Source organism: Pimephales promelas, chromosome 13, assembly GCF_988280905.1.
Source record: "Pimephales promelas chromosome 13, fPimPro1.hap1.1, whole genome shotgun sequence".
NCBI lineage: Eukaryota > Metazoa > Chordata > Actinopteri > Cypriniformes > Leuciscidae > Pimephales > Pimephales promelas.
Genome location: NC_142781.1, coordinates 12495356 through 12516780, shown reverse-complemented (window position 1 = coordinate 12516780; position 21425 = coordinate 12495356). Strand labels below are relative to the sequence as shown.

At 39.7% G+C, this 21425-nt stretch overlaps 1 protein-coding gene across 1 annotated transcript; it reads left to right on the top strand.

Annotated features, from left to right (window-relative positions):
• Positions 1 to 1818: 1818 nt before the first annotated feature.
• crip2l (cysteine-rich protein 2-like) lies at positions 1819 to 21359 on the top strand. The gene is made up of 8 exons (XM_039691790.2): positions 1819 to 2017; positions 8132 to 8226; positions 18697 to 18754; positions 19005 to 19130; positions 19493 to 19561; positions 19708 to 19802; positions 20691 to 20748; positions 20832 to 21359. Exons 1-8 carry the CDS (start codon positions 1975 to 1977, stop codon positions 20894 to 20896), a joined length of 609 nt encoding a protein of 202 aa, XP_039547724.1. The 5' UTR covers positions 1819 to 1974; the 3' UTR covers positions 20897 to 21359.
• The last annotated feature ends 66 nt before the right edge of the window (positions 21360 to 21425 follow it).

Below are 21425 nucleotides of genomic sequence, written 5' to 3'. Positions count from 1 at the left end.
CCCCAAATAGACACTTAATCTGATCACGTGTTCACATGGTAAATGGCAAATAGTTCACTATATAGGGGATAGGGAACGGGACAGTATAAATATGATTTCCATTGGGGGCGAATGAAGTCTGGTTTCATGTTAGTGTCGCGTGACACAGCTCAGACTCAGTCTACTACATTCCAGAGACACGATAGCACAGTATGCGCGAGCCGCCGCAGACAACAATCCCATTTGAATTCTACGGAATGCTGTATTTTGGAGGAGATTATGAGGAAACTGTGGTTTTACCAAGCTCAACTGCTCTGGTCGAACTTATATAAACAAAAAGCCATTGGCTATTTTCAAAAAGGGGGAGGAGCTGCTCGATATGCCCCGCCCTGTCTTTCAGTCTCAGTGGAAAGTACTTCAACACATTGAATAATGCTGTGTTTCAAGGCACTTCAGTGGGCCTTTAAAGTCACTTCAAATAAGGCCTTGTTTTAAAGTAAGGCCTAATTTAAAGTGACTTTAAAGGTGAAGTTTTTTAATGTTGTTTATGTGTCTATGTGGTGTTTTAATATGCTTTAAGACAAACCGTGTGCAAATTCATCAAGTCATTGCTGAGCTATTTTCTCCTTAAATCTGCAGTGAACCAAAGAACCAAAGTAAGTCTCAAAAAAGGCAGTTTGACACACCCCTGTCTCCTACCGTCACAACCATGTAGCCAATCCCATCATGAGAGGGGCAGGGCTTTTCTCCATTGACTTTCTAAGTTGTTTAAAGCGTTTCTAAGGATTTTGGTTGTTAGGAGGAGGCAGCTGTCTAACTCTAAGATGGCGAATGGGAACATGGTTTGTGTAACATTAGCAACATATAATTAGCTGTTAGCCAAAGGCTTATCATACCGTTATGTCAGACGTTGCGCGATAGACTACATAAAACGCGTTACTATTTGTAGACAACCCTGTATAATTCACTCTTCCTCTTAATGGTTCCATACATAATGGTTCCACTTGCCATTATGTATAGCGTTAACTACAGTAAAGTTAAGCGAGTGGATCAGGTCCGAGCTGGTGTAATTGAAAGGCTGCGCAAATTTGAATATTCATTTCACAGGGGAAAAAACATTTAAATAAATAATTTTGAGCATAAAATATGAGTTTTAAGGAATACAATTGGATGCAGGGGGACTTAACTGTTCTCTGAAATGTTCTTTGGGGAACCCAAAATGCTTCTTTTGGAACCTTTATTTGTAAGAGTGTGTCATCATACCCCTATATTAGCTACTATTTGGAAATATAAAATAGAAATTCAAGATAATGAAATTTAGGGCAAAAGTCTAAAATATATTACTGACACATAAAATATCTCCACACCATATAATAAAGGGTAAGCAGCCGTGTTACTGTCACCTGATATTGGATTTGGAATCCGCACATTGATTGAAGAACATTGACAAAGAAACAGGGTTTAAATGACATTTAATTATTCAGTAAAAATATTAAATAATTTAGTAGGTCTCTCAGTCATAGCTGCATGAGATCTCAATTTCAAAATTGTAATCATCTTAAATGAGAAAGTCTATACAGTTTATTCATTTAAATGTGTGGTGTTGTAGGCTATTATTGGTTGATCAAATCGGCTCTATTCACATAAAATACATTAAAAAAGGTATTCATCCAGTTTTGTTTTGTATATTAAAATGTGTATATTAATATATAAATTATATAATCTGTTATATCATTTCCATTATGTCTGTGCTGTATAGCTCTGCAGACAGAGGGGGAGAGAGCAGACATCAGTAGTTTAATGAAATGAAGGGAGAGCACATTCACTAGCCCCCTGACGTCATCGAGGGAGGATCCGCGCTCGCGCTGGCAATGTTGAAAGAGACGATGCGCTCGCGCTCGAAGGATCAGGACGAAGGAGTCGCATATACTGTGTCAGATCTAAATTAAAGAGAACTTGCTCATATCAAAAGGAAACCCTAGCTTTGCACGGAACATGGCATCAAAATGTCCCAAATGTGACAAAACTGTTTATTTTGGTAAGTCGTCAATTTTGCTTCCTTTTCAAAAATCCATGAATAAAACAATGCACACGCTGTCTGCAACGTAGATGTCATGATAGAGTGAATTTAGCCTATACTTTCATTCTCATTTATCGTGGTATGCGTTGTAAATAACATCCACAAACCACCCAGTGTGTGCTTCATAATTAACTGACTATCACGGGTGCACGATATTACTAAATTAATTACGTTTTATGATTAAGTTTTGTACACCTGATTACAGACACTGCAGCTAATAAAAATATTTTATCTGTTGAGATTTGAGATACAATGAATATTGAAGTGGTGCAGTGAAATAAATAGCCTACCATGGAAATCGCCATGTACAAGAGGGAGATTTTTTGGTTATTATTACTGAATTAATAATGTATGACGCATGAAATGCAGAATCGGGAATGAAAGTATATAACTGTGTATTACATGACACTTACAGCTCAGAACCCCATAGTTTAGGCTATATTATGTGACTATAGCCTATAAAAATCAAGTGGATTTTCAATATAAAACTCAGGTTAATATTCATTTATGTACTAGACTGAATACCTTTTTATTTTTAAACGTGATCAGCTATGAGTGACATAATTAGCATCAGCCAATACAATACCACCACAAACTGAAATGCATAATCGAACATTCAGTTTTAATCTGGTTTTGACCCATTTAATGCGGTTAACACATTCTACACTCTTTTGCTCAGTCTATACATTATTTATAGGCCTTTACTTTCCTTTCATTCTCAAAAAGCCTCCTGTGAATGTAGTGTGTGCCACATTTTGATTTATTGGGTTATGTTAAACAGTGCTCTGCTTTTGTCTTCCTCATTATCTTCTCTTGTTGAATAGATGGAAATGTATTGGTGCCGTTTGGCATTTGTCCATATGTAATTAATCATTATTTATTATTTAATATTAACAGTTGTCTGCTAGAATACATTTTTGGTAAAACTTATAAGGTTTAATTGTTATACTAAAACATACTCTCACTGTAAATGAACCGCATTAGTTGTGAGCAACAAACCATGGCCCTGTTTACACCTGTATTAAGATGTGCTTTGGTCGATCGGATCACAAGTAGAACGGGGAGACACAAAACAGTTTTTTGTCCACTTTCTTCCACATTTGACCGCATTGCTATCATAGCGTGGACACTCATGTGGTCAAATGCATCTGAATAGCCACAAAAGACCATCTACTCTCTCTGCCTACTGAGCCAATGTGTAAACATTTCGGGAAGCACACTAGCCAGATGGGTCTTAAACTTTTCCGGTTTGGTTGGACGACGAAAAACGTACCAAGCACAATGTTCTCTCACTATTCTTTATCCTAACACACACTCACAGCATTCGGCATGGTCTTAGCAACTTTCAAAGCAGAAACTAAAACTTCTGCTCTCCTTGTATTTTTTTTCTGCTTTGTGTTTTTTTTTTGCTTTCGTTTAGTAAAAAAAAACCATCCATTTACTGTACCTGCCCATAGACCCTCCCCTTGAAGAAATCAAGTGGTTGAAAGTGGACAAAAGAGACAAGGGTTAAAACATCAGGTGCAAACGGGAATGTGTATCCCTCGTCTAGTTGAGATCCGATCGACCAGAACGCATCTTAAAGTCCACCTATAGTCAATAATGTTATCCCTTAAAACTCATCTTTGATCACCAAAATTAATTTTTTTATCCTTGAAAACAAATTTCGTCTCGCCTTAAATTAGCTTGACTGTAACTCTACACCCTTGTCTCATGTAGTATACGCGGTTCTATGAATATGCAAAATATCCCCGCCTCCATTCACTCACACCAGCTCAGAGATCCACTCGTTGACGATTGGTTACATGGTCATTTGTGACGTTAGAAACACCAGCGATTTCAGACCGTATTTTTGAGACTGTCTTTGGTTCACTGCAGTTTTAAGGAGAAAATTCTCCACAATGGTGTTGACTAATGAATTTGCTCATGGCTTCTTTTAAACACACACCACATAGACATATAAACAACATTAAAAACTTGATTTTTCACCACAGGGGGACTTAAAAAAATGATTAAAAAATGATCCATGCTAATATGATATGCTGAGTCTCTGACTCCCTCCCACTGAGCACTATAGCCTAATAATTAACATGTGAGAATCTACTTTGTCTCTGGCTGCTACTGGCTCTCATGAGACTTGAACAGCTGAGTAGTGTGACCTGGGAAAAGCATTCCTATTAAATTGAATACCACATAAAGTCTTTAAGTACTCAACCTGGCACAAGGCTACTTTGAAATGGCTTTCAGTGGAGGAACACCCTTTGTGCCTACATAATTGTGCCGTTATGCCATAAGGCTACGGCTAAAGCGAACCACTTCTTTATCCTCTGATGTGTGCAGGACTTTCTCTCTTCAATCAGTATCTAATAACCTTTTTGTCCTTAAATAGTTATTTCACCCAATTTCTGTCATTAATAATGTCACTCCAAACCTGTGAGACCTTTGTTCATCTTTGAAACACAAATGAAGAATGATCTTTTTAATGAAGTCCGAGAGCTTTCTGACCCCCCTATAGACAGTAACGTCATAACCACTGTCAAGGCCTAGAAAGGTAGTAAAGACATCGCTAAAATAATCCATGTGACTACAGTGGTTCAACCTTAACATTATGAAGTGAGGAGAATACTTTTTGTGTGCAAAAAATTCAACAATTCCTTCTCTTCCCTCAGTCTCTGCACTGATCACGTGAGCATCACGACGCATGAGTGCGCTGTTGACGCAGGACCCGGCCAATACTGAACCTGCACTGTTCACAACATGTACAGCGTCAGAGACTGACGAAGAAAATGAATTGTTGTCTTTAACAATGTCTTTACTACCTTTCTGGGCTTTGAAAGTGGTTATGACGTTGCTGAGAATTTTCATTTAGGGTGAACAAACCCTTTTTTTGAACAAAAAGACAAAATGAAATCAAAATGGACAATTCTTGTCAAATGAAATACACTTGCACATCCACAAAACACTTAATGGCCACTTTATGCAGTATTTATTTCTAAATAATTTATCCATGTACATCCTAATATTTTTTTTAATTCATGTCCTCGTAATATTTAATCAAAATAACATTCCCTCCATCTTCTCTTATCTGATGATGTGTTTACTGGCGTGAGGGCGGGGCAACGTGATGTCACTCACATGAGATCGACCAAAAGCAAACCACAACCATCCAATGATTCAATCTTGTCCCAATTGTCAAAATCAAGTCACTCTCTTTTTGTCTCGTTCGATTTCACTCGAATGTCCGCACAATAGGAAAGAAAATACAATCGTCTCGTTTGATGCCGACTTTAAGCTATGGCGCTTTTCCACTGCATGGTACGGTATGGTTCAGTTCGGTACGACACTCTTTGGCGCTTTTCCACTGCACGGTACGGTACGGTACGGCACACTTCGGCTCGCTTTAAATGATACCTGGTCTGTTGAGTTTCCAAGCGTACCGTACCTGTACTAAATGCGACGTGAAACACTGCAGATCACTGATTGGTCAGACAGAATCGTCAGTACCAGCGTCAGCGTATTTGCGACCAATAGACATCGACACGAAAAAAACCAAACCCACAAGATTTATAAAAGCCAGTGACAGCCACCGCTGTTATCGATCACTGGGGTGCGTTTCCCGTACAACGACGTAGTTCGCTGCTTCACTACCATAGTACGATGCATCGTTGGAGAAATCAACTAGCTAGTGATGACTGTTTCCCGAAACCCATTGTCGCAAAGTATCGTTCAACCACGTTGGTTTCGCACGTGGTGGACTAATAACTACTTTTAAAAAAACTGTTTGAGATCCAATTAACGCTAGATTTTTTTAAAATAAATTACAGACATGTCATCTGAGGACTATTTCCAATTGTTCTAAGTTATTTTGCTTTGTTACCAGACTCAATATTTGGCTCGTTCTTGCATAGTAGAGCACGTTCGCACATGGGCACTCTTCAAACACGTTACTTCAAATCTTTTGAAAAACTAAAAGACGTAAATTACATTTGTATGTATTCTAAATAAAAGGCACCGGTTGTACTGAATGGAAGCTTGCTTATTTTGCTCAAGATAAGGATTTATTACGTCCAAATATGTTGCAATATAGAAACGAACCACAGGTTGAGAGCTGTCATTCAAACCACACAACTTTGCGATGCTATTTGTGAATGTTCGTTGGAACGATTGTTTCGGGAAACACCGACTCGTTGAACTATGCTGATAACGACGGAACTTGCGACCATAGTTGGCTAACGATGCTTTTGGGAAACGTACCCCTAAGCCCTACCAGCAATGGAAAATGCGCCATTATTAGAAAATTAGTTTATACTCTTTTTCAGTTTTGTTTCTAAAGTGTTTGCGACCTCTGCAACTTTCTGTCAGACTGAAATTTGCTATGCATATTCTCAATATGGAAATACTGTAGCTCATTTGATACTCAGGTTAAGTGGACATCAAGCAGAACAGCAAATCTAGACAATGACTAATTACTGTCTGTTCAACTCTCTGCACATTTTTCTGCACCACAAAACATTTAGTTTTTCAACCTGTTAATTTTTAGCTAGTTGCCTAGAAACAACAGTACATGCCAATGGAAGATGCCAAAGTGCTACTTGCCAGAAAGAAGAAGTTTTTAATAATATAATTTTATCTAAATTTCTCTAAAAAGTTGGATATGTGTACTTATTGACTGGGTCCATATCCACTGCATTCCGTTCAATTTGATGCATTTAATTATATACTGTACGCATTACACATAGGGCGAAACTTCCATTTGATTAATAAAAAAAAAATACAGTAAAAACAGCATGTACTGTAAAATAACTGTTTTCCACATTAAAATGTAAAATGTAACTATTCCTGTTGGCAAAGCTGAATTTTCAGCTTCATTACTCCAGTCTTTAGCGTCACATGATCCTTCAGAAATCAATATGATATGCTGACTTGATGCTCAAGAAACATTTCTCATACTGCAAATATCAACGTTAAAAATGTGCCTTTCACATGGTGTAGCATGCCAGTGAAAAGTTGTTTTTAAAGACAATTTTTCACTAGAATTTATAGTGTAAAAAAAGAAACCCCGTTAATTGGTTTATTCAAAGCCGCCTCTTCTTTATTAACTGTTTTGTGTTATATGCATCATGTGCTTGCAAAGTGAAGAAAATGGATTTGTTACCCTGAGGCAGCATCCTGCAATAGAACACATAAAAATAAACACACTTCCACAAACATCCCTGACTGGATTTCACAAATTTTGACCCTAAAATGTTATTGTGCTGTTCTTCGGTCTGGACTGAAGTGATTTGATGTCTGCTCTGTGAAGAACGGCTCATGAGGGTGTTCTGTGCTCCCTCAGGCATGTGCCTGGAATATACTGACCTCGATATGAAGGGGTCAGGTTTGATAAGAACCCCTTTCTCATCCACATATCCCTGATGTAATCTATGAGACAGTAAACAGATGGACATTAGGCCTGTGATACTGTGATAGTCTTTTATTCCATGTTGTGGCGTATATTCGTGTGAAACGGATGCACGAACAAAAAAAGTTCGGGATTTGATTGATTGGACGGTTGTGGTTTGCTATTGGTCAACCTCATGTGAGTGCAGGTTGTCCCGCCCTCACACCATGAAACATCAGAGAAGAGAAGAGATGTTACTGCAAGAAGGAGGGGAAGGTACTTCTATTAAAGATTACAAGTGCACATGAAATGTAAAAACAATTATGTGCACAGATCAATTATTTACAATAAACAAAATAAGAATTATATGTCCATTTTGATTTCATGGTGACTTAAATATGTGCAACATAACAAACTATGTGTTATCGAAATAAATCTGGATGTGGTTCATAGCGTTTTTCTCAACCAAGACTCAAGCCACCATTTAATAGAAGCTCTGCTCTTTGACGGCACCATTACAGTAAGAGTCTCTACAGAGTAATTTCAGCTCAATTGTTATAATGAATATAGTTGCTTCAGGGGGGAGAGTTTTTTATTCACTTTTATTCAAAGAGCCTCTTAAACCATCATTTAAATGTATCTTCAAACAAATGATGATCTGTAAAGAGGATAAATCTTTTTGTGTGTTGTAGCGGAGAAAGTGACATCTCTGGGGAAAGACTGGCACAAATTCTGTCTGAAGTGTGAACGATGTAACAAGACCCTGAATCCAGGAGGACATGCTGAGGTGAGCGTAAGGCAGCTAAACAACTGAGAAAAAGAAAGTGCTGAAGATAAAACCCATTAACCCCCCCTTTCCTTACTGTATATTAATATTGGTTTACAGTCTGAAAATGTATAAAAGTAAGTAATATTACATTAGCAAGAGTGCTGTTCCAAATATCAACACAATAGCAACAATGCAAAAACATGAAAACTCTTTCACAGTAGGTGGCTGTTATAGAAAAGCAGAAATATAGCTGTCATCCTGGTTGCTGTGGTCGACAAAACAGTGTTGTCCGACTTTCTGTTTCTAACCTGCTTGTCGGGGGAAAAAAGCCAAACAGTATTTACATGTTTTCAAACAGCCATTCAGATTTCCGAATTTTTCAGATTCGGATTCGTAGAATTCTTGAAAAACTTGAAGAGTCTGTTGGTTTATTTGTATAGGTTGCATACTAATTATAGTCATTACGTTCCTGTCTATATTGCATGAATGACGGGTGGTGTTTGGGCAGGTATTGTGTTTTGCGGTAGGTGGTATGCCATATGGAACCTTTGGCACTGAAACTGCTTCAACGAAGACAGTGGGGCTCGACAGCCTTAGTCAAACGGGTTGGCGCGTATGGTTGGGTTGCGGAGAGATTGTGAGATTGTGGTTAGGTCACATGTGAACTACGAGGGGTGACTCTGGGACGCCAGAATCACTGTCAAGCCCTCTTGAGGTGTCTAATCGACGAAACACTGAGGATGGAAGGTGCCCACTTGAAGACCCTAGAGATGTCCCCTACTTGGCTCAATCCAGACGGATGTGGTGCTGGTCCACTGGGGAGACCATACTGTAGCATACTGACGCGTCAAGTAAACTGCTGCTGTTAACGCCGGACAGAAGGGGAGTCACACCACCATTTGGAAAGAAGCGTAAATGGATGGAGAAACATAGTTTACTGTAAAGCTACGTCTTAATTTGTGCTTATCTTGGCGAAAACTGAGTACAAATCTGCATGAAGTTTAACATCTACTCTTGTGTAATGGAATTCATTAGCTATACTGTTAATCATACGCCAAGAGAGACAAAAGAGCCAGTTCTGGACTCTAGGACCCCGTTTACACCTGGTATTAAAATGCGATCTGTATCCAGATAAGTTATCCGGATAAACGCAAAACGCATGTTAATGCAAGGTGTAAACGTGTTGTGATCGGATCGTGATCGGATCTGCCTGACCACATCTGGAGGTAGTCTGGCTCGCATTGTGTCCGGATCTTTACTAGGTGTAAACGCTAAAAAATAAACGAGTGAGAGCGTGTTATAGGCCTAGGCTATGTCATGTTATAGCCTAGTCAGATGCAACACGCGACACGCATCACCGCAGATGAGCAGCTGAGCGTCTATTCAACGTGCAAACATCGCAAATAAAAGTGAAAGTAAGTCACAGACGCTGTGCCGCCCATTGATTGAATGCGAGACTCCGGTTTCCTTAACAGATGTTTATTAACACCGTAGAACTAAAAGTTCAGATAAACAAACAAAAGACAACATAAAACATTGCAATCAATTGCATGGATCACATGGCTTGCACTGAAGCTAAAGAATACAGAAAAATACTGACCACTTTAGCCTGCTTCTCAATCAACGGCAGAGTCCTTCCCCAGAAGCAATCTTCATAGTCAAAATATGATTCTTCAACTTGTACACATTTACAGCAAACACCATGAAAAATTAAGCAACAATAAATCTTCGTCTGTAGCTCACTGTGCAACAGACCTTCCTTCCGGTTTTACTCATGTCAAAATAAAAGTAAGTATTTTTAAAATAAATACAACAAAAAAAAAAACACGGCTGCATTTACACTCCCACCATCACACCTTGTGATTCACATTACAACATTGTCAACAGAATCTTGTAAAACATTGATGTAAATACACATACACCTTCAATTATAAACAAAACGATATTGAAGAACTAACCTACTTACTCAGCCTCAAGCAATAATACTGTTTTGTGTATTGACCTTTCTAAGTAAAGTGGCTTATTTGAGCGTGTGCCTTTACTGTCTAGCGTTGTGTCACTAAGTAACAGCTTGAGTTTTCGGACTCTTCCGTCAGCTCCTTGGAAGACTTCAACTACCTTCGCAAGCTTCCACTGAGTTCTTGGTGAGCCATCATCTTGCAACAGGACAATGTCATTCACTTTAGCATTTCTCCTTTCCTTGTTCCATTTGCTCCTCTGCTGCAGATTCAGCAAATACTCCTTTCTCCACCTGGTCCAAAATTCATTGCACAAGAACTGTACTCTCTTCCATCTTTTCTGAAGATAGAGATCTTCCCTTACAAACTCACCAGGTGGTGGAGCGATTATTGACGATTTCATCGTCAATATGTGGTTTGGCGTTAGGGGTTCAGGTCCTGAAGGATCATTGAGATGTTCTGTGGTCAATGGTCGACTATTCACTATAGCCATCACTTCGTACAGGAATGTTCTTAATGAAGAGCTGTCTAATCTTCCAGCAGACTGGTCTAGGATAGATGTGAGGACACTTCTCACGGTCCGAATCTGCCTCTTCCAGACGCCGCCCATGTGACTGGAAGCAGGTGGGTTCATGACAAAGTTGCATCCTAGCTCCTTCACATGTTCTCGCTCCATCCCTTTCATTAATTCTTGGAATTCATTGCGTGCTCCCACGAAGTTTGTGCCTTGATCACTTTGAAGCTGGCTTACATTGCCTCTTATGGCAATAAAACAGCGCAACGCATTTAGGAAGGCATCAGTGGAAAGGTCATCCAGCACCTCAATGTGGATGGCACGTGAACACATGCAGGTGAATAGAAGCTCATATCTCTTCAGGTCTTTTCTTCCATCTTTAACATAAAATGGTCCGAAGCAATCCATACCACTATAAGTAAATGGAGGAGTAGCTTCCATCCTCTCTGGTGGAAGGTCGGCCATTTTTTGTTCTTGACTACACCTTCTGAGCTTTCTGCATTTGATGCACTTGAAAATGAGTGATGACACTTCACTACTACATCCAAGGATCCAAATCCCACTGGAGCGTAGTTCATTGATGGTCATTCCACGACCCTGATGCTTCACCTTCTCATGATAGTGTTTTATCAACAACCGAGACACATGGTGTCCTTTGGGAAGGATAGCTGGGTGTTTGACATGAGGGTGAAGCGTTGCTTGTGTCAATCTACCTCCCACCCTCAGGATATCTTGGCTGTCCATAAAGGGGTTCAACTTATGCAGTTCGGTTGACTTGCTCCTTTGTACATCACCCTTTTGTTTAAGAGCCTTGATTTCATCCTTGAACGCTTCTTCTTGAACTGCACGGAATATGAATTTTTCAGCATCCATTCTCTCATCAAGTGCCGTAACTTTATTGGATCTTATTTTAAGACCTTTCACCTCCTTTGCAAGACGCTTAAGTCTTGCTATGGCTCTTATTACCCTCTTCCAGTCTGAAAACTTCTGAAGTCGGTCTGATAGGGACCTTTCCTTATTTGCTATGGTTGTGTGAACATGTGCTCTTCTGATTTCTGGGTCATCCTCATTGAGTTCTTCCACCTTAATCTCTTCTTTATGGAGTCCTTTTGCCACAAGAAACTAGGTCCAGTGAACCAGTTAGACTCTACAAGCTCCTTTGCGTTGAGCCCGCGCGAGGCATGGTCAGCCGGGTTACTGTCAGATGCAACATATTGCCATTGACTTGGATCCGTGCTCGACTTAATCTGCTGAATCCGATTGGCTACAAATACATGAAATCGCCTTTCATCATTGTTAATATAACCAAGAACGACCTTTGAATCAGTCCAAAAGTATTCTTGCAGATCTTTAATCTCCATTTCTCTCCTTAGCAGATCACTTGTCCTTGTGGCCACGACCGCAGCTGAGAGTTCCAGCCTTGGGATAGTTGTTATCTTAGTTGGTGCAACCCTTGCCTTGCCCATAACAAGAGCGCAATGGACTTCTTCAGACTTCGAAACAACTCTAAGGTAAGAACACATTCCATAGCCAGAGACACTGGCATCGGAGAAATGGTGAAGTTCACACTGACGAACATCCTTGGCTGCCAATGGTATGTAATGCCGTGGTATCTCTACCGAGGACAGACTATGAAGGTCTTGGAGCCATGCTTCCCAATGTGGCCTAAGGTCGTCAGGAAGTGGGTCATCCCATCCTACCTTTTCCTGGCACATCCTTTGTAGTATCTGTTTACCCTTCAAAAGAATAGGTGCCACAAATCCAAGTGGATCAAAAATTGAGGCCACTGTTGACAGTACTCCTCTTCTGGTAAAAGGATGCTCTTTTACCTTCACTTTGAACTGGAACTTATCCGAGCTAATGCACCATTGGACCCCGAGAGCCCGTTCCATCTTGTGCTCACCCAAGGCCATGTCCAGGTCCGCTACAACTTCAGCAAGTTCTTGCTTTGGAATTGTGGCAAGAACCTTCTTGTTATTGCTGATGAACTTGTGTAAGCGGAGTTTACCGGTGCTGCAGAGGTCTCTTGCTTCTCTAACAAGCTTGATAGCTTCTTCTTCACTGTCCAAACTTGTTAGTCCATCGTCAACATAACAGTTGCGTTGTATAAACCTTACAGTAGCTTCACTGAACTTGCCTTCTCCTTCTGCAGCAAGGTGTTTGAGCCCAAAGTTTGCGCATCCAGGTGACGATGCAGCGCCGAACAAGTGAACTTTCATGCGGAACACTGACGGTGGAGCTTCCATATTGCCTCTTTCCCACCACAAAAACCTGAGATAGTCTTGATCCATTGGTGCAACATGAAATTGATGGAACATCCGCTCTACATCACACATGATGGCTACTTGTCCTTTGCGGAAACGACACAAGACCCCTACAAGGGTATTTGTAAGGTCTGGGCCGGTGAGTAGATGCTCATTCAATGATGTATTCTGAAACTTAGCTGAACAATCAAATACCACACGAATCTTTCCTGGCTTTTGGGGGTGGTAAACCCCATGGTGAGGGATATACCACGTGTTCTGATTGATCACCTCTGACTCTGGAACCTTTTCAGCGTCACCTCTTGCTATTACGTCCTCCATAAAGGCCACATAATCCTTGTGATATTGACTGTCTTTCTTAAGACGCTTCCCCAGACATTTGAGTCTATGTTCTGCACACACCTTGTTGTTTGGCAGACTTGGCCTCTCTTCCTTGAAAGGCAATGGCATTTCGTAATGCCCATTTGCCTTCTGCTTGATTCTCTCCTTTAGCTTCACCAAGAACTTAATATCTTCTTGTGAGATTAGAGATTCTTCACTGAACTTCTCAGTAAAATCTGACTCAAAGACCTTGAGTATATCTGCTGGAGTGATCATTTCCTTCACTTGAGTCCTATAAACAAAATGAACCTCAGACTTGAGCTCAGAAGAGGGCTTAGTGGCTGGCTGAACTTTCTTTATGATGATCTGGTGACTCACACCAATTTCATCTTCATCAGCATAGTCAATTACAGGTCTGCTGTAGCCAATAATGCTCCAACCCAACACAGACCTTTGTGCATATGGCTGGGTTTCATTGCCCATGATGACCTCTCTGGGAAGTAAGGCTTGTGGACAGTTATAGCCGATTAACAATCCCACTTCACAGTCAAGCTCAGGAGACATCTCATCCGCCAAATGCTCTAAGTGAGGCCAGGATCTTGCAGTTGTACTTGTGGGTATATGGGATCTGTTTGCTGGTATGTAATCTCTGGTATAAGTTGTTGGGAGTTTGATTTTAGTGTCAGAGCTGATGCCTCTTACCTGTAGTCCTTGCACCTTTTGGCTATTCACCACCTTTGTTTTTGATGTTATCGTGGACACTTTGAGTTTTACTGGCTCTCTCTTGGCACCCAATGTTACAGCTGCCTCCTTCAGAATGAACGTGGTGTCGCTCTGACTATCAAGTAAAGCATACACTAAAACTTCCTTGTCTGGTTCCATTGTCGTGGAGACATAGACTGGAACGATAGATGAAGTATAGGTGGTGCTCTTCTCTTGCACAACTCGATTAGAAGTAGCTTGTTGTATTTCAATCGGTTCAGACTGTTGGTACTTGTTTCCTTGCTCTTGGTCTTTCTTCTCACGATCTTGATGCAAGCAAGTGGGGTGACGTTTTCCACATAGGTCACATACACTCCTGGATGTACAAGCTCTGGAGTTATGGCCAATCCCAAGGCAGCCAAAACATAATTTCTCCAATTGTTCGGGTTTTTCCCGAATCTTGAGACACCTATGGAGAGTATGGCCTTTCCTTTTGCAAAACATGCACGTGCTGCTTGTCTTCTCACTTGTATTAATGGTAAAAGTCTTAGCACTCAAGTTTTGATTTCGTTGATACTTAAACTGTTCTCGTTCGGTTGGCTTTGATCTTTCTTGTTCAGTAGGCTTGACAGCATATAATGATGTGATGGGGTTACATGCAATTCGAGCCTCCATGTTGAGAAATCTTACGAAGTATTTGAAGTCAGGGAACATTTGGTGTCCATCTTGATAAATCGTGGCTTCTCTATTCCAGCGTGAGCTCAGCCAATCCGGGAGCTTGACAGTAATCCTTTGGTTTTCCACACAGTCGTTGAGAGTTTGTAGACCTTGAACATATGGCATAGCTGCTTCAACACTGATCAAGAAATCAACAAACTCACGAAGATTTTCACTGTCTTTGGGGGCGATTTTATGCCATGCATGTATCTTGTCCCGATATGACTTGGCAACTATGAATGGATTACCAAATCTTTCTTCAAGTACATTCCAGGCAGCACGATAAGCTGCTTCTGTTCCTACAAGGAAATGGCCTTCAATAGCTCTCTTGGCTGAGCCGCCGACATACCTGCGTAGAAAGAAGAGCTTTTCTTGAGTTAGCAGGTTCTTGCGATCAATCAGAGTAGCAAAGGAAAGCTTCCAATCGTTGTACTTGAGAGGATCTCCTTTGAAAACTTCAGGTTCTGGAATAGGAAATCGATTAGCTGTGATTGCTTCAGCTAGAGTTCTCACAAGATCATTGGAAGTTTCATGAGAAGTAAACAGAGCCTGAGTGGTTGGTGCTTGTTGCATAAGTGGAAGTGCAGTTGGAGTGATGACTTGACTTACAGGGACTTGAGAAAATGTGTCTGGCTGTGGAGCAGAACATGAGGTGTACATGGAGGGATATGGGATTGGGTTTTTAGCGGCTGTGACCTCATGTGGGTGATGGACTTGACTGGACTTGGCTTGTTGCACAGGAAGAGCTTGGGAGACTGGTGCTTGATAGGAGGGGAAAAATGGATCCATTAAAGGGTTAAGTGCAAGTGGTGGATCGACAGATTCTGAATAAACCTGCAGTCTTGCTTGAGCTGCAACATGCCCTTTAAGTTCTTCTAGCCGCTCTACTTCTCTTCTTTTCCCTTCCAGCTTTATTTTTCTATCAGCACTTTCTGCTATAAACTGAGCTCTTTTTTTAGCACTTTCTGCTTCAATTTCCCTTTCTTTAGCTTCTCTTTCAGCCTTCAAGATTTGGTCTTCCACCTCAAGTCTTTGAATTTCTTCTTTCTGCTGACGTTGTGCATTTGTTATCTTTATCACCTCTTGCGTAGCTACAACTTCAGCTGCCGCTTGTTTTGCATTAAGGGACAGGATGGAAGAGTGTCTGGATACTTTGGAAGAAGCCTTTGACTTAGCGGTTTGAACTGAGGAAACACTAGATACGGTGCTGTCAAACACTGACTTAGCATCAGGCCAAGATATGAATTCTGAATCATCACCACTGCGGAAATGTTGAACATTTGTATTTGCAATCCTAGTGAATGCCTGGCATGTATCATTCATTCTTCGAATGTCAGGTTCAGGACTTGAAATGGCTCTTATTTTGAGGTAAGTATTGTCCATGTCAACTTGGATGGTATTGATTGCATTTATAATCTCATCAATCAGATCATCAGCATCATTATTCTTAATGGACCGTTTTAAGCCATTGATGTGATACTTCCACCTTCTGTACATCTTTACAAAACTCGCATTTAGATCCTTCGTTTTTTCATCTAACAGAGCCTTTCCCTTTTCAGTTAGCCTTTGTGTACGTCCAGATTTCCTAATTACAGGAGGCAGTTGTGTGTCATCTTCACCAACCTGAGATTGTATGTCCTGCACTGTGTCTTCAACTTGCTTAACAGCGTCAGCTTGCTGTGATAGGGTCGTTTGCTCTGCTTCACTGTCCTCTTGAAGGTCTCCATGACTGACCTTTTCAGTTGGAGGAAAAGTGTATTCTTTTGAGCGTGACATATTGAATGTACAGCTTTAAATGTGTCAAAATTTGAATAAATGTATTCTAAACTCTAATGTGTGCAACTATAAAATAGCATGAAATGTTGAAAAATAAAATATAAATCTCTTTGATTACCTTAACTTTACCTCTGAAAACTGCACAATAAACACTACAGTTTCATAATAACACACTTCAATGACCGAGTAATAAAGAGGCAATTAACAGTGTAAAAATAAATACCTCTTGGCAAAGTCTACATATGAAAACTCACTTGTATGCAAAATACTTTGATATTAACTTAAACCATCTTAGATTCAACTGGGGGAAGGTTACATTTACTTATCTACTTAGTTTCTTGGATTCTTATTAGATAACCAACTGCAGGAAAAGGAATGTCCAATGCCACTTTAAGAAAAAAAACCCACATTAAATGTCCGTGAGCAATTATGGCAGTACTTGCGCTACTATCGAGACAGTTCTCGTCGACGTGCTCGCTTGTGTAGCCTTGTCTGCTTGCCCTTTGAAGTCACACGAACAGTTCACGTGGCCTCTCCATTACCGCACGTGGCCTGCAGCTAGTCCGTCTTCATCCGCTCGGAGCCTTTCCCAAAACAGAAGTGTTCTACTGTGCCGCCCATTGATTGAATGCGAGACTCCGGTTTCCTTAACAGATGTTTATTAACACCGTAGAACTAAAAGTTCAGATAAACAAACAAAAGACAACATAAAACATTGCAATCAATTGCATGGATCACATGGCTTGCACTGAAGCTAAAGAATACAGAAAAATACTGACCACTTTAGCCTGCTTCTCAATCAACGGCAGAGTCCTTCCCCAGAAGCAATCTTCATAGTCAAAATATGATTCTTCAACTTGTACACATTTACAGCAAACACCATGAAAAATTAAGCAACAATAAAGAAAAACTAGAAGATGCCATCACCGACACATGTGCGCGTTAACCTCGTCTGCCGCACACTGCGTTTTCTTCGTCTGTAGCTCACTGTGCAACAGACCTTCCTTCCGGTTTTACTCATGTCAAAATAAAAGTAAGTATTTTTAAAATAAATACAAAAAAAAAAAAAACACGGCTGCATTTACAGACGCAGTTAACACATCTTCAAGTAAAGAAACGAAATTATCTTACCAGGCCTGTTGCCACTCTCTCTTATTGATGTCTCTGATTTGGAAATTAGCTGATGATCAATAAAATGCCGCTCAGATCTATTGCTTTTGGTGGCGTGCAATCCAATAAATCTGCATATAACGCAGGAGGTGAAGATCGGATTTATATCCGTTTTGCAAAAACACATTTATGTGGCCAGGTGTAAACGGAATCAGTACTTATTATCCGGATAACTTATCTGGATACAGATCGCATTTTAATACCAGGTGTAAACGGGGTCTAGATCTCTTAGCTGCAGTACTGTAGTTCCCCCCAGTACTGTAATTCATTGTATGTCGATCCCCCATCTCTCATCCCCCAGTGGTCTAAAATGCGGCTGCCTGTCTGCTCACGGGAAGCCGCAAACGAAATCATGTCACACCGATTTTAAGCTCTCTGCACTGGCTGCAAGTCCGATACCGAATTGATTTTAAAATACTATTATTTGTTTACAAAGCTCTCAACAGTCTAGCCCCTGAATTTTTTAGTAAACACTGTCTGTCACAGACACGAAGAAGTACCACTTTCACCCCCTCAGAGGCATTGCCTCCTCTCACGTGACTTTTCCCCATTCATTCTCACTTACCCCCCACTAAACCCACCGCATGGTTTAGAGGCTCTGTTAAAAGTCAATGGGCTCAGGGGCGGCAAGACACACACAGTGTCCCACTGTAACTTTACCCGCTGTTTTATTTTTGGAATATGGATTATTTTCTCATTAATTTTTTTGAGGAGGCACTGCCTCCCTTGCCTCCTTAGAGAAAATGCCAATGTGGACTTATGTGGGTCAAAAAAGCACTATTAATTTAAACTAAATGCATCTATTATAAATTCTATAACACTAACTAGATGTAAGATGCTGTTAAGTGTCCAAAACATTCTCTTTACACTTAAGGATAGTATATTATTTCTGTAACAAGTCTTTTTCACAAGGGCCGGTACAGATGTTTGCTCTTTCGATGTTGAGAATATTTCATGCTCTAATCTTTGGACAGCATGAGTGTTAATTTTTGATGACAGCAGACAAGGATGGCAGGAACTGGATGCCTAATTAATCTCAGTGATGTGCTTTCTCCACTGTTAACAGCATGATGGGAAACCATACTGCCACAAGCCATGCTATGCTGCCCTCTATGGACCCAAAGGTACAGTACATCTAATTAATGCCTTGGATCCAACTATTCATAATTTGTGGGGCTTGCAGCAAGTAGGACACTCTCTCCTTTGATGCTACAGTTTTTAATGAGACAGAGAGGCAGTTTCATCTCTTGAATCTCTGATCTTGAGATATTGATTAACACTACATGGTTTTAAAGCCCACGTTGAATTCTTGCAATGTTTAAAAACCTCCCACATGACAGAATCAGAAAAGAAGCGACTGTCTTCTTTCTGTAGGTGTGAATATTGGTGGGGCAGGATCATATGTCTATGAAGCACCCGTCAACGACGATGCTGCCCCTGTTGCCATGGAAACCAAACCCAAGGCTGAAGAGAAAAAGGCAACCAGGGGTCCAGTGAAGGGTGAGTTTGACTGAAATACTGTAGATATTTATACAGAAACTTAAGTTCATAATTTATTTCTATTTTTATGGTGAATTATTTTATTAATCATTTTTGGGTGAACTATCCCTTTAAAAGTGTATTTTCCACAAGTCTGAAAAAGCATGTTATGAAAAGCCTAAATGTTTTTGCCTGTAGTGTCTTGTCTTAAAGAACACTCCAATAATGTCTTAGCATTAAAATCTACTTCTGTGTTTCTTTAGAACAATGTCAGTGGTGACAATGACTTCCGAATTGTATTGTCTTAAATTTATAAGAAAAAAAAGTTTCTTATTTAAACAAATGCTGTGTATAAAAATAATTATTCGCCTAATTTCCTCCAGCTGCAAGTTTCAGTTCGTTCTCTGGTGAGCCGAACATCTGCCCAAGGTGCAACAAAACTGTATACTTTGGTAAGGGCTGACATTCAGACATTAAAGTTCACCAAAAATGGATTTGTGCAGGGACATGTGTGTTCAGCAGTGCCAGGTCATACATTAGCATTTTGTTGTGGTCGACTGATGCTTACAGAAGGGCCTGTGTTTCCTGTGTGTTTCAGCTGAAAAGGTCAGTTCCCTGGGTAAAGACTGGCACAGACCCTGTCTGCGCTGTGAGAGGTGCAAGAAGACTCTGGCTCCTGGCAGCCATGCAGAGGTGAGCGACAGAAACACACAGCAGCTTTATTGCTGTGCTTTTAACCCTTAAAGGGATAGTTTTTCCCAAATTAAAATCAGCCCATGATCAAGTCATGCTACAGTAGGTGTGTGTATAGGAGGTGTGTGTATGACATTCTTCTTTCAGAAGAAGACAATTGAAGTAATATAAAAAAAAAAAATTCTTTATGATGGATAGATGCACTTTTATGATGGATAGATGCACTTTTATGATGGATAGATGCACTTTTATGATGGATAGATGCACTTTTATGATGGATAGATGGACTTTTATGATGGATAGTTGTTCTTTTATGATGGATAGATGTACTTTTATGATGGATAGTTGTTTTTTATGATGGATATATGTACTTTTATGATGTATAGATGCACTTGATGCACTTTTATGATGGATAGATGCACTTTTATGATGGATAGATGGACTTTTATGATGGATAGTTGTTCTTTTATGATGGATAGATGGACTTTTATGATGGATAGATGCACTTGATGCACTTTTATGATGGATAGATGCACTTTTATGATGGATGGTTGTTCTTTTATGATGGATAGATGTACTTTTATGATGGATAGATGCACTTTTATGATGGATAGATGCACTTGATGCACTTTTATGATGGATAGATGCACTTTTATGATGGATATGATTAATTTTATTTTGTGTAATATATAAGCATTTGTTGGTTTTACGTGAATATATTTTCAATTTGAGAAACATATTTCCCTGCACCATGCTGTTTATATTCAGGAAGTGTATATGTCTAAGTGGTTTGTAATATCATAAAGGTACAGCTCAGGTTTAAACTGAAATGACATGTGAAAACAGGTATTATTTAATAGTGTACATGTCTTCTGTTTTAAACTATAGCACGATGGCCAGCCCTACTGCCATAAACCCTGTTATGCCGTTCTGTTTGGGCCAAAAGGTAAATTTTCCACTTTCATCCATTCATATATACAGTATATATATATGATATGAGCATGATGTTTTCTCCTTGTTTTTGTTCAGGAGTTAATACCGGAGGTGTTGGCAGTTACATATACGAGGACCCAAACACTGAAAGCCAGTCCTAAGAGCCACGAGCACACCATCAGTATTAGTAACCTTCAGTATTAGCCCACTTCTTTTGAATCTTCCTCTCTTTCTTGAATCTGCACTGATCTTAATCTATAGAGTGCCACTTACATACTAATTCTACTCAAAATGAGCTAGTATTACTAATTACTAACAGAAATATATGTTTAGCCTTTTTTGCTGTATTTATGTATGTTTTTTTATATATATATTTTTAAGAATGTAGTAGATAAAGATATTTGTTTTGTTTTGTTTTTTGTCTGTGATGTTAAATTACAGATTACAACAAAATTGAGTTTAGAATAAAACGTTTTTGTCATTAGTTCTAACATATGATTGGTTGTGTAGCATTTTAGTACACTTATTTATTATACATTACTGACACAAACTTTGCACTTCAGATATGTTCATGTATTAAAAACAAATATTTGTATTTGTAATTAAAAATTATTGTTAAGTGTATTCAGTTGTTTTGTTTCATTTCACTTTTTCCGCAGAAAAAAAGAAGCTTTTATAATGAATATGATA

What these genes read in the sequence shown, in the direction of transcription:
- crip2l (XM_039691790.2), top strand. Translation starts at nt 1,975, where the DNA reads ATGGCATCAAAATGTCCCAAATGTGACAAAACTGTTTATTTTG. An exon ending in TGACAAAACTGTTTATTTTG is followed by an intron (nt 2,018 to 8,131) that starts GTAAGTCGTCAA and finishes TGTGTGTTGTAG; the next exon opens with CGGAGAAAGTGACATCTCTG. An exon ending in AACCAGGGGTCCAGTGAAGG is followed by an intron (nt 19,131 to 19,492) that starts GTGAGTTTGACT and finishes AATTTCCTCCAG; the next exon opens with CTGCAAGTTTCAGTTCGTTC.